Raw genomic sequence first — 14,633 nt, forward strand, 5'->3', positions numbered from 1 at the left:
CTGTTGTATGCTTCTAGCAATTAGTCCTGTGCTGTAGTGTAGCACAGCTCTTTGGTCCAGTTAAAATGTTTGTGCACACTTTCAAAGCAAACTACTAGAAAGTGTTTCAGTAAATCAAATGTGCTACAACTAAAGCATGTGTCACCCTGGGCAGATCTTACATTTGCAGGAGCACCTCTAGTGTTGTCTGTATTATGGTGCAGTTTATATGCCCTGTCCTGTCGATTACTGATAACAGTCACTGCTTCAGAAACTAAACAGCTTCCTTGGATTTAATTGGAAAGAAGAAATAGAGTGGCCTTGTAACAGAAGATGTATTTTTCATTTTCTTTCCTAGTAAGGCCTACCATGAAATTTCTTTATCATTTCCATAATGCAGTGCTTGCCCTTTCGCTAAGCCATGATATCCATTTTATCAGTGACCTTCTGATTCCATGTTTAAACGTTTAGCAGGGCACCTTAACATACAAATGAATATCCTTTGTTTGAAGAGTTTCTATTTGATTAAGTGACTGGGAGATGCTATGTATCTATCTTGCATTCTGGAGTTCACATAAACATCAGTTATATTGTTTTACACTAAATCATATAAAGATCTAGCAAATAGATTGACTTGGAAAACTAAATAAGCCTTCAGAGAAGATGACTTTTCAAGTGCCTGACATGCTGATTCAGCAAATAAATCCCTTCCAACACAGGCTACAAATTGGCACTATGATGGTGCAATTCAAATTATTCTCTCTCTTTTTTGGTGTTACTTTTAGTGTAGCATGAAACTCTCAATAAACCAAACAGCTATCTGGAGATCCTTAAGGAAGTCTACATATCTTTTTATAACATAATATGAAAACCATGGATGTTGAATTAACTTCCATAAAGCAGTAGTCTAATGTGTTTTAAATTCAGTTAAATATCTCCTATCACATCCTATGTTTTAAATTCATTGTACAGGCCAAACTGAATTCTTGTTATAAAAGTAACCATGGCAGGTTTACTGACTCACTGCAAATGTTAATACTGAATACTCTCAGTTAACCAGAACCCTCAAGCAACCAGCAAACATAGACAAAAACTATACAGTATTTCAAATAAAAATTAAATCAATTTTAGCAGAAATGCAAGTTTAAGTTAAGTTTGTCTTTATTTCTCTTAATTTGTTTATAATTACTGTATTTAGAAATTAGTATTAGAGTTTATAGTATGATATAGTACAGAGTATGGTATTAGGTAGTCCTGTTTTTAATAGTAACTCTCAGAAACTGCATGTATCTAGTATCAGAACAGCCCCCTCCATCCTGTCTTTCAGGGAAAAACTTAATGGACTGATCCTGGACTATGATTTTGAACTTGCGTGATTTTAATTTCTGTTTTAAAAATTTCTGTTTTATTGCTGGTTTTAATTGTAATTGTTATTTTTGGGAATCTGTTCGTTTGTTGGGCATCAAATTGTTGCCAGTTGTGAGGCCGCCCTGAGTCCCCTTTGGGGTAAAAAGGATGGGATATTAGTGTGGGAAATAAAAATAATAAATCTACTAATTCTCATGAGTGCCGGTTAACTGAGAGTCTATAACTTACTGTAGTACGTTAAATAGGTAATTGTCTGAATGACACCAAGGTGTTTAAATAGGCATAAAACTGTTGTGAGGGCTAAGCTTTGTGGGTAGTTTAGCATATGGGAGATATTGTATTATATGATGCACAGGATCTTGGGGGTGAGTGGGGGGAGAATCAATTAGTCTAGATGGCTATACAGATAGATTTTTTTCTGATACTCATAATTCTGTATCTTGATTTGAAACTAAATTATAAAGCAGTATATTGTTACTAGAACCATCCTAAGTCTTAAACAGGGGAAGATGTTGCTCAAAGAGTTTAACGAAAAAAATCACTGGTAAGACTAGAAGGGTGTAACAAATCAGAATGATATTGCAATGACAGTTAGGTAATCATAAGGTTCTTAGCTCTTATTTTGTATCACCATTACAAACCTGTTTCACTTTGAATCATTTCTTCTTGTGCCCTTGTGTTTCAACAATTTATACTTCTATATTAGTAGTAGGAAAATGAAGCATATTATGTTCCCTGATCAAAGTGCTATCTGTACTGATTGGTTTCCTTTGAAATGGTGCAATATTTCACTTTTCCTGTTGTCATCATGTGCACTCTTCCGGCCAACAAGAAGCATGAAGTCAGCTCCTGACAGAATAGCACTTCCCTGTTTCCACTTGTGAAATACATAATGACAAAGATTGTGTCCACAGACCTAGTTAGACTCATCCATTCAGAGTCCAATTCAACTAGGCTAAAGTATCAAAGTGGCACGGAGTCACAAATGCAATAAAAAGATCGTTTGTTGGTTATGAAAAGATATTACAACAATAAAACTTAAAACAAAGGCAAACTTGACTCACATTTATTCAGCTGACCAAAGTTGACATTTCCTATAGCTTCCTTCTAATGGGGTCTTTGTGTTGAATTAGAAGCCTCAGACTGGGTTCTTGGGATAGATTATGGCCAAATGCATTTCCTCAGGACCTGATTTCTCCTGATCTTTAAATAGTTTCCTTTCCTTGTTCTGAAAAGTGCTGATACTTTCAGAAACAAAGGGGGAAAAGATCACTTCCTCTACCAAAGAAATACTTTCCCAAGCATTCCGGGATGGGCATGTCCTTATCTTGTCTTTACACTGTGCTCAACTGGAGTGATTGGCTGCAACTACTAGAAAGTTGCATTCTTATTATTTTGTTAGAGGTCAGCTTGATTAACCAATAAATCTTCCGTTATTATGCTATGCATCCCTTCAGAATATAAAATCCTGGTATCGAAATCACTCACCACCTTCTATTGAAAACAATCTGTCCCACCCAGATATTTTTAAAGTAATCCCTACATTTTATGTGATTTATTTCCATTCCAACTTTTTCTAGCAGTTTCCATTATCATTCGTCATCCCTGCTAGTTTTAAAATAACACAGATTATCCTATGGCATGACTAGTTCTTTACCTTTTGGTGTAACTGTAACACTTGTAGTAAAACATTGCAATACAGTTTGGAAACTTTTGTCACTTTTAATATACAGTATATATGGGCAACTTTGTACATTATACTATACAGCAATATTTTTGTAGTGAGTGACACATATAGGCATTTGATTCCAATGTTCACTCAGCCAGGAAGATGAGGACGCTGGAAGAAAGGTGGGGGTATTTATTTGTAAAAATTAGTGGGTATGATGAAGCCTCAGTTATGAATCTTGACCTACTTCATAGGATTATTATGAAATTGAGCTATATACATTGCCATACCTGATCTCCTTGAAGGAGATAGAAATGTATGTACCAAACTGTGGAACGTAAACTATTAAAATATGAGGAATTATGACATGTGTTGCAGATTTATATACATATCAACCTAAATGCCCTATAGATAGCAGATCCTGTGTGATCTTGGTAACTCAACAGAGACAGCTGCATGTATTAGTTAGATGGAAAACCACCTAATAACAGCTTCTGCAGGCTGTACAATTTGTTTGTTTGTCCATGCCTCCAAGTTGCCTGTCAAATTATGCTGAATAGTCTGCCTAAGAAAACATTGTGATATTCACAAGGTCATTTTGTATTTTGGCAAGTTTTGCACTCTGTAAGGCTACAATTTTAGAGAAACTAGAAAGAAGAGATCTCATAAACGCATACCTTTTCTTCTGTTGCAACGTTTGCAGTGGGAATTCTGCATATTTCCTGCAGTGAGATCCAAAAATCTTCCTTCATATCCAGGACAAAAATAAGAAGTTCTTCTTTTGCCATCATTGTGTCTAGTGAGAATCAGTTTGAGCTATCATTTCATATACATTACATATATAGTAAAAGAAAACAGTCTAAAAGACACTTTAAAAACAGTTTGAGCTATCATTTCATATACATTACATATATGGTAAAAGAAAACAGTCTAAAAGACACTTTAAAAACATATTATACGATAATGGCCTCACTCTAGATTTCTGCTTTGTAGTTAAAACTACTGTCAGATGGCCATTCTTCCCTTTTAACTTCCTTAATTTGTAAAAAGGGTGTTCATAACTCTAATGGGGCATATATGCAGATTGAATTACTTTAGTTAGTAGAACTGGAAGAGGGGGCTGATTCCCCCTCCCAATTCAAGCCCTCCCAAGGAAGTTGGTTTTCCACTGTGTGTGTGTTTGTGGGAGTGGAGAGTTAAATTGCCGTAGTTGTTAGCCACCAATGTTCTGCGTAAGTCATAGGCATCTACTGTTTTGTACTTCTTTATTCTGTACTCATCTGGAAATGCATGCTCAATTAATTGTTTCCCTAAATATTAGGGAAATCTGGAATCTCTGCATCTTGTCCAATAAACATTAAGATGATCGAAACTCTATTTATATTCTGAATGTGTTTAATTGTTGACAACTGTAAGTGTGATTTTGAATACATATTCCAAGCTTTTCAATATACATTTTCTTTTCTTTTGTAGGAGGAAGGCAATATTAAAGAGATTGCAATAACATATCATGTCAAAGAAGGACATGAAAAAGCAGATCCTTCACAGTTTGAACTCCTTAAAGTCCTAGGACAGGGATCTTTTGGAAAGGTAAGGAAGGGCCTTTTTATGCAAGCTGTCATGGTGTTCAGAAGGGCTTTTCTGAGCTGATTTCCCAAAATAGATGCTCTGGTTTTGTAATGCCACCTGGTGAATCTTTTGTTCTAATCTCTTTTATTATCAGTTAGTTTGCTACCTTGTCCTAGATTTAAATATGCAGAAAAAACTATTGTCAGATATTTGCAATGCTCTGTATAAGCTGAATGTATTCTTTGAAATATTAGTATCTCTCAACACAGTTATGATGTAGGTTATACAACAGTTGGTTTCTGTAGGTAAGTAGTGAGCAATCTATCTTATTTTAGTCCAGTGATCTAAATACGATTGATATATTTCCTGAGATCCTAATTCTGTTGAAAATGCACATTTCAAAAAGAAAAAAATGATTTTTGGGAGGAAGATGGTGGAAGCCCCCAAAGACCCCCAGACCTACCTAGGTTGTCCATTCCTGTGCTGAAATATATCATTTAAGTCATATCGATTTACTGAAAATTAGGTACTGTATAAAAATAACATGAAGCAAGCTTATGAATGTCATGCAAAAAAGAATCATATTAAAATTTAATAAAGATTTATTAAAAAATAAAATCAAATAAATTTCAATCCATGGTGCGGTTAGAATGACATCAAGGAAAAATTTTACTGTCAGCTGGACACCTTCCTATCGGAAATACCTAAGGAGGACAAAATCATCCTCCTGGGGGACTTTAATGCAAGAGTCGGGCGAGACTTCGACCTGTGGCCAGGGACCATAGGAAAAGATGGGGTTGGAAACAGCAACTCGAATGGCATCCTGCTTCTCACCAAATGTGCGGAACACAACCTTGTCATCACCAACACCCTCTTCCACCAGAAAAACAAGTTCAGGACATCATGGAAGCACCCCCGGTCAAAGCATTTGCACTTCTTAGACTATGTAATCACACGGGCCAGAGACCGCCGTGATGTCCTTCTCACAAGAGCCATGACAGGTGCTGATGACTGCTGGACAGACCACAGGCTAATTGATCCACAATGGCTATCAAGGAAGAAAGAAAAGGTGCAAAATGAACACCCAAGCCCTTCAGGAGCCCTCCAAACGAGCCCATCTTCAAACAGCACTTAAGGACCATGTACCCACAGAACAGCCCGAAAATGTTGAGGAACATTGGAACAAACCAAAGACCTCCATCATCACAGCCTGCGAAGAAACTATTGGATATCAAACCAAGAAACATCAAGACTGGTTTGACGAAAATGACAACAAGATCCAACTGCAAATTGACAAGAAAAAGGAAAGCCTTCCAAACATGGCAGAGAGACATCAACTGTGCTGCTAAGAAAAATATCTACGCCAGCAACCGCTGTGAGCTGACAATAAGCTCTTGCCCTTGGTCTGTTCATTCATGTTCAATGACAATCTGAATGGCTATGGTGTATGATTTTTGGATTATGTGATTTTAATATTTATATTAGAATGATTTGAATGATTCACCTGAATGTTTATGTCTTATGTTTAATGGTTTTAATTATTTTAAGTCATAGTTATATGTATTTTATGTAATTATTATTATCTCTTTGTTTTAATGTATGTTGGCATTGAATCTTTGCCATTAGTATATTGTAAACCACCTTGAGTCCCCCACCCCCCAGGGGTGAGAAAGGCAGTATGTAAATACAGTAAATAAATATATAAATAAATAAATTCTATTTATTTATTTTTAGTAGATATATGTCATAAAACGTTTGTCTGCTTAATATAGGTATTCCTTGTCAAAAAAATCTCAGGATCAGATGCCAGACAGCTGTATGCAATGAAAGTGCTAAAAAAAGCAACACTGAAAGGTAAATGATGCAACCTATATAGAAATGTTATAGTCATATTTTTGTTTACCTTGGTGGTTGTCCAGATAGGTGTGATCATGATCTGAACTCATAAGATTCTTCTGCTTCTAACATAATTTCTGGAAGTAGGGTAGACATTGCGTGGATGCTGAAAGGGTGAATTTAATATTTGAGCACTCATAGTTAGCAGAAACTAGCAGTTCTGCTTCCTGACAATGACCTAGTATTTGAGCTTCAGTATATATTGAGAGATTTTTAATCATCTGAAAATAACAATAGTTAATATATTCAAAGTACTTAAATTTCTAATAGCAAAGTAAAATTGATTTATTCAACCTGATTCGTGCTCACAGTAATTTTGCAAGCTAACGGTTCTGGCCCCACTTACCTCTCCGAACGCATCTCCACCTATGAACCGACTAGAACATTAAGATCGTCTGGGGAGGCCCTGCTCTCGGTCCCGCCTGCATCGCAGGCGCGTTTGGCGGGGACGAGAGACAGGGCCTTCTCAGTGGTGCCCCCCCGGCTATGGAATGCCTTACCAGCAGACATCAGTCAGGCACCTTCGTTGCTGGCGTTTCGGAGAAAGGTCAAGACTTGGCTTTATGAACAAGCGTTTGGTTAAACAGTACAACTGAACATAGGAAGACGGTTAATGGAACATAGGAATGGCACAAGGATTATGAGAACGGATCTGATTTCACGGAGGCGATGTTTGATTTGTTAATGGTTGTTGATTGATGCTATTGATTTTGTTGTTATTTGTTGTGTTTTAATTGCACTGACATTGTTGTGATAACCTGTACCATGTAAACCGCATTGAGTCGCCTGTATAGGCTGAAAAATGCGGTATACAAATAAAGCAAATAAATAAATAAATAACACTAGGTAAATATGCATAGTGATATACTATAGATCTCTCATAGTGTAATTGAAACATCAAATGAGTATGAACTGCGTTAATGAGCAAAAATGCCACTCTAGTCAGTTCCTATATGCATCTTACATAAGACGGGGCTCAGTTGGCTTCACCACAGACTAGGCAGAGATGTAATGTAGACAAAAATTGGTTTTCATCCAAATGATACTTTCTTGGTAGTATCTTTGTCATTTTGCACCAATTTTACTTACTTAAAAGTAGCCTCCATTTGAAAATATATGTAATGTGTTTATTCTCCAAAAAAGGCATTCTGAGCTAAACTGTAGAATCAAACACAAAGTGTAAAATTAAAGTCAACCAAAAACAGCCATATAGTTGAACCTCCATCAACCACCATCAACACACCAGCTCAGTAAAAATTTCTTCAGTTTACTTGTGTAAACGAAAGCCAACCTAGTTTCTCTTATCAGGGAATTCCAGAGTCTGAAAGTGGCCACTGAGTTGGCCCTTCACATTTCTACAATCACATGGAAAGTGTATTACTTTTGTTGATGGCACATGTATATAGCCTAGACTTGAAAAAATCTCACCTAAAGTTGAGATTTTTTCAAGTCTAGGATATATACATGTGGCATCAACAAAGGTAATACACTTTTATTTTGAGATGCATGTTTGTAAATTTGGGTGCTTAATTTATTTGTTTAGTCTAATCTGTCAAGTGTATATCTGTCTTTAGAATAATGGACTAATAGAATGCTTTACTCATTAAATAAAGTTTTCAGGGACCTAAGTGAGTACTGTCTTGCATAGGATTTATTTTTAGAAAGAGTCTTTAGTGCCAGTATTATTGCATTAAATGAATAGTTAGTTGTACAAATAATTATATTTTACAGAATATATTGCAGATTTAATCAACCACTTTTATGGACTGAGCAGAGATCTAATTATAAACTTCACCTCAAATTAGACTATCTTTTTACTATGTATTTTAACTGGGAGGTAAAAGCTGGTGACTGAGCTGAACTCAGAGTATAACTTTCACGTTATTTTAATTGGTTAAAGATTGTAAGTAGCTCTAATAATAGTTATTTAAAATACCTCTACTTGTTCCAGCTGATAAAGTAGAATAAATTATTATAAATTATAATGTTGTACTTAAATGCAGTTAGTTTCTCAGTTGTAGTATTAGAATTGATTCTCATAATGTAATACATAGAGAGAGAGAGAGTCATTTTGCTTTATATAATATATGTAGCTCTATTTTTTGTATTAAATGAGAGAGGTACATTAATGCAAACTGCTGAGCTATAAATATGAATATGATGAAAATAATTAGGGGTAACCAGCCCTTCGAGTATGGCAAATTACTTAATAGTGCTATAGCATTCTTGTGGATCCAATATCTTGTGTGAGTTCTTGTATTTGGTAAATCAAAATCCATGCAAGCATGCAACATGACAGTGAATTGCAAGAATATCAACTATTCTTTAGTGAGGACTACCATTCTCCTTCGTGGTGTCTGTTGAAATAAGCACATATGGTAGTTGATGCACCTGTGCAGCAATCAATGGAATTTTCTGGAAAGCTTTAGGCTTGTAGCTACAGCCCTGCCACATTCCCCAGGAGGCAATATAGGCCTGGGAGGGGCAGTAGCCTTTAGTTCCCTGCCGCCATGCTGCGGCTTGAGGCCTGAGACATGTACAGCGGGGAGGATGGGCGGGGATGTGCTAATTTCAAAGATCACTCAAAGAAACATGGTTGCAGACTTGTCACTGTCTGCCATATTCCGCTTTGTCTATTTTACCACTGGTTTATAGTACAACCTGCAGGATCAGTACCTATAGTTTCATCTTTCTATGTCCAGCAAAGTATGTCCTGTCTTAGAGTTTTCTAAGTCCTCCAAGCGATTCGATTATATGCTTTTGCTAGAAGCCACTATAGAGTTGGATTTTCTATGTCATCTAGGGAGATTCCATGATAATATATGGCAGAATTAGTTCATTTTGATAGGACTCACAGTTATCCATCATTTCCTGTTTCTGTGGTAAGTTCAGGAATATTTCCCCTGGGGAAATATGGGTCATATTGTAGTTCGATTGTTTGATTAGATAATATTGCAAGTTGTGATATATCTGCTGAACAAAAGATGGCAGTTTATAAAATGGCATTTTTCTTTGCCATCTGTCCTGAAAAGTAGCCCTTGAAGACTTTTACGTTGCTTTATATAATTGATTCACAACAGAATAAAAGTCCAAATGCACAGTTAAGCTAATAGTATTAAAATGCTGGTCAACATCTCTTACAGTACGTGATCGTGTTCGAACAAAAATGGAACGTGATATCTTAGTAGAAGTTAATCATCCCTTTATTGTCAAGTTACATTATGGTAAGTTCAATAAATTTCAGAACTGCTAAATTAAAAAAAAAATTGAGATGCCTTTAAGCCATGATATTTTGTAAGTGCTATCAAAACAATCAGATGTTTGCAAAAATATACTGATGTTCTTTAATGCGGCCCACATGGAGGAAACCGCCTGGAATAATATGTTCATGTTATTCAGCATGCAAGTGAACACCATTTCTATGAATGGCTTGTGAATGGCTTGTTGATATTTTCGGAACAAAAAAGAGACAAGCTGCACATGTTAATTGACAGCCCACTGTTTATTCCTTTAAAAAGCTAACATATTTCGACCTATATAAAGAAAACTCATCTTTGGGAGCTAAAAATACCCATAAAAACAAATCTATTATAAAGTTTTTTTTAAAAAAGATAGGACAACACTTAGTTCATCTTAACTTATAAAACCACTCAGGATTACATTATTTATCGTATCAAAAATATACATATCGTTCATCAGATACCTCTGGAGTTGTAGCCAACATTCTCTAACAGTTTGAACCATTAAGTAGTAAAGAAACCAGGTATATTGTTTTGTTGTTTATACTTACTGTGTATTGTCATTATACAGGAAGAACCAATTATATGTGCTGAAAGCTACCACAGGAACATCTGAACATATTTGGGCATCTGCTCAGCTTGTTATGGTTTTATAAAAAGGTGGAATAGACTATAAAGTTGGAAACCCTGGCGCCATTACTGTATTTAATAGAAAAGCAATGTAGAATGAATCCAATATAAAAACATGAAATTCTCCAGATAGCTAGCTATTGAGATCTTATAATTCTGGTAGCCACATTCTTGATCAGGTGGATCTTTTATTGACACAAAAATTAAAAAAAAATCAAAGAAAACTTGGTGATGCTCCAAAATGCACATTAGAATTGTATCTATTGTATTTTCTGAAAGTAAATATTGCTTTCTATGTAAGAAGCCAGTTTTCTGCACAGAAATTTCTGTGCTGTCTGCATCAAACTTGTTTTCAGTGCAGATAACATGACTTGTGCACAGACATGTTAAGTTATATGTAGCAATTGCTGTTTTTTGGAAAGAAAATTTGTTTTATGCATCCTACAGCTTTCCCCAAAATTAGCTCTCCAAAGCAAGTTTATGGGGTATAGGTAGAGATTGTTCTCCACTGGCTTTTTCCCATAACTGTTAGAATACAGCAGTTGAATTTTCATCTTTTGAATTACTTCTAATGATCTGGGATCTAACTCAAACTAATAAATAATAGTGAAATATGTATCTTCTGTGCGGTTAAATGTATGACTTCAGGTTGCTGAAATCTATTCTTTTTCCCACTAGCTTTTCAAACAGAAGGGAAGTTGTATCTTATTTTAGACTTTCTCAGGGGAGGAGACTTGTTTACACGCTTATCCAAAGAGGTAAACAATATGCATATTATAATTATGATTATAAATTAAAAGTCACATTTATTTGTAAAATATGCTCAGCTGTTTTGCGAAATAATTATTCTGTTTTTTAAAATGATACTTTAAATTCTTTATTTTAAGATCACTTTCCACTGTTTTCAGGTATAATTCTCTTCAGTGATTCTCTCTCTCTCCCCCCCCCCCCCCCTCCAACTTCTGTTTTTCCTCCACTGTTTTTTTTTTTGGGGGGGGGGGGAGTAGAGCTGTAAGAAATACACTGTGCTGAAATGTCATTTGATGGCAGATTATGCAGGCACATCAATCTAAATTGTAGGTCTCATGCATTAATAAACACTTCATTGGCAGCACCAGCAGCAGAAGCTTTTATAAACAGAGTTATAAATATTTATATTCAGTTTTTGAGAGTTGGATTTTACTTTTGAACTGGAAAATTCCTTTCTACTAAAAGTATTTTTGCTCCAGTACTATTTTTAGGAGAATAAAAAAAACCCAATGTTTTCCTTTCTAGGTGATGTTCACAGAGGAGGACGTCAAATTCTATTTGGCCGAATTAGCACTTGCTTTGGATCATCTGCATAGTCTTGGAATAATATACAGAGACCTAAAACCAGAAAAGTGAGAACAAAATATTTTGAACCTTATTAAGCTAAATAGAAAAAACAGTTGTAGTAAAATGTTAAAAATTATATTTTTTGCAAATGAGAGAGTTTAATTTCTTAAATGTAAAACATAAATGTTGCAAATATGACAAATTACTTTTCTGCTGTAAAGGAGTAGAGGCAGACCCTAAAATTGGGGCTACAAAAACTGTTTTTGTTTGTTTGTTTGCTTGTTTCAGAGTTCCAGATGTGATTATTTTGTCAGAAGCTTGTTGTATTTGAAACTCGCTCATGATGGCAAGCTATCTGAGGCATGTGCAAGGCAGGCCTGGGGCCATGCTCATTGCTCTCAATGGCATTTCCTGTGATGAGGCTGGAGAAGGCCGTTATGCTTGCATGCCAACCAGCTAGCATTGGCAGTGCTTGAAATTCCATCAAAGTGAATGAGGCCACATCTGCACTACCATTTAATGCAGTTTGGAGCCGCATTATATGAGTCAACACTAAGCATATAATGCAGTTTCGAACAGGGGCAGGGCAAGTAATATTATATCATGTCAACTTTAGATATAATTTCCTGTAACATATTATTGTTGTAAATCAAATCGGTAACAATAAAATTATTTTTTCTTATTTATAGCATACTACTTGATGAAGAAGGACATATTAAATTAACAGGTATATAAAAGTAAACTTTTACTCAATAAATAATTCATAGACAAAAAATCAAAATTTCCTTGGGGTGGGACATACATGCAGTCTCAATAACCTATTTCACAACTGTTAATCTGCTGTTAATCTGCTGATACAGAGTATTTCTAAACTAATATATTTTCTCTAGATTTTGGCTTAAGTAAAGAGTCTATTGATCATGAGAAGAAAGCATACTCTTTCTGTGGAACGGTGGAATACATGGCACCAGAAGTTGTTAATCGACGAGGCCATACGCAAAGCGCAGACTGGTGGTCTTTTGGTGTGTTAATGGTAGGTTTCAAGTGAAATTGAAGTGTTACTGATCCATAGCAGATTATTTGAAGATAAATTCTATAAATTGTTGTGGAATATATTTACAAGAGTCCTTAGTAGAATAAAAACAAACTGAGAAAGTTAATAAGCTTCATATTTTCAGCATATTACATGGAGCTGTGTAGAATCTTGACCCTTGCAAAGTACATACACCTAATTTTGAGGTTGGTGTGTAGCTTTCTCCTTTGCCCCTTCTCACATTGCATAGCACATAGTAAGCAGGAAAATAGCATTATAAGTAACACAAACTTCTTCTGTCTTATTTGTTGGCAGTTCACAAAACCACTGTTGAATTTTGCAATGTTGTCTTTACTATATAGGGAAATGCATATTGTGAGACTATAGTATTTCCAGTATGGCTTTGCTGGATGAAATTAAGACAACAGAAGGCAATAATTCCTGTCCAGACAAACTTAACAAAACAATACAAAAAAAGTCAGAAGCAATAAAGTATAGTGGACCCTTGGTATCTGCTGGTGTTTAGTTTCAGAGCCACCAAAATACCTGCTAAGGAATACCTGATGCTATCAGCTATATTTCAGAGTCAGGCAATGACAACCACATTGGAATCTTTCCTATGAAAACCCCTCTGAAATTCATGGGGCTACCATAAGTTGGTAGGTAATTGGAAGGCAAACACATATACCTTCACACATCCCACATAATCAAACATTTGTATATAAATCTGAGGTGCTTTAAAATGTTTAATAGGTTGAGTTGGACCCAATCTTAATCATATTTAGTTGTGATGAAATCTACATCAATCACATCATCTATAAAATAATATCATCACAAAACAGAATAATTCAGTCAGTAATGTATGTGGTAATTTTATCCCCCAAAATGATTGCATTGCTGTTACTCAAAGAGACATGAAACCGGTATTTATTTGTGTTGTATTTTGATGGATACTCGAGATGTATGTGAGTATCAATCAAAATCAGATTTACAGTTAGAAATAGCAGTTAGATCAACTTTTTGTCCATAGTGAGAATATGTGGAGGATTTTTCTTCATATCATTGTATAAAGAGGGAGATAAACATAAAGGTTTAATTTTGATTACTCTCAGAAAATTAATCTGCTTCTCTTTGTATATCATTATTTGCCATATGGATGACTTGGCTATTTCTTTACAGTATGTGGTAACAAAATTGAATTTTGAACATATCTCAACCTTTAAAAATGTTGATAATGTATATGAGATAGCAAATGTCAGAAATTTTAGATTTTTTTTTCAATTAGATAAAATTTCAGGATTTGTTTCTTAATTTTACCATACATCAATTTTAGTGAAATCTTTTCCACTCTTTTTGTTTGTTTTTAATGCATTCATTTATATGTTGTTCCCATTAACAATCTAATTTGCAATCAAAATAATATAGATTCAAAAAAATAAAGAAACAGAAGGAAGAATAGGAGAGAGAAAAGAAAAGGAAAAGGCATAAAACTAAAACACAATAGTGCTTTGACTCCTCTCCCTCCTGACTGTAATGAAAAATAATAATAAAATGGAAAAGGTGTTATTGTCCCCTTAGAGTCAATTTTACAAAATTTCTAATAACCATTACCACAGATGATTACATTTGTAGATTTCTTGTGGCTCAAAATGTTCACAAACATTTTCCAGTCTTCAAAAACGTTTTAACTGGTTTATCCTTTAGAACCCACATTCATCAGACAACGTTAACAATCTATTCTTCCATCATCAGTGCTTCTGTTTCCAAGTGCTGAAGAAGTAATCTGTATTTACTACCCAATTCTTTATTCATAATACCCAACATAATTATTTCTGGTCACATTACAAAATGTACCTTTTTTAATTAACATGTACATCTCAGGCTGCTAACATTTTTACTTTGTAAGTCTACCACATACAAAAAAATGAGCCTT

The 14,633-nt window shown here is 35.0% G+C and overlaps 1 protein-coding gene across 2 annotated transcripts in view; it reads left to right on the forward strand.

The window, feature by feature from the left end:
• RPS6KA3 (ribosomal protein S6 kinase A3) overlaps positions 1–14,633 on the forward strand; it is a 53,577-nt gene that overhangs the window by 15,772 nt on the left and 23,172 nt on the right. For both annotated transcript variants that reach the window (XM_060770091.2, XM_060770092.2), the window contains exons 3-9: positions 4,490–4,606; positions 6,358–6,439; positions 9,625–9,705; positions 11,029–11,108; positions 11,626–11,732; positions 12,357–12,394; positions 12,558–12,700. In XM_060770091.2, the coding sequence (XP_060626074.1) occupies positions 4,490–4,606; positions 6,358–6,439; positions 9,625–9,705; positions 11,029–11,108; positions 11,626–11,732; positions 12,357–12,394; positions 12,558–12,700 (648 nt within the window). The remainder of the gene's footprint in view (positions 1–4,489; positions 4,607–6,357; positions 6,440–9,624; positions 9,706–11,028; positions 11,109–11,625; positions 11,733–12,356; positions 12,395–12,557; positions 12,701–14,633) is intronic.

This window comes from Anolis sagrei, chromosome 3 (assembly GCF_037176765.1).
Source record: "Anolis sagrei isolate rAnoSag1 chromosome 3, rAnoSag1.mat, whole genome shotgun sequence".
In the NCBI taxonomy this organism is placed as follows: domain Eukaryota; kingdom Metazoa; phylum Chordata; class Lepidosauria; order Squamata; family Dactyloidae; genus Anolis; species Anolis sagrei.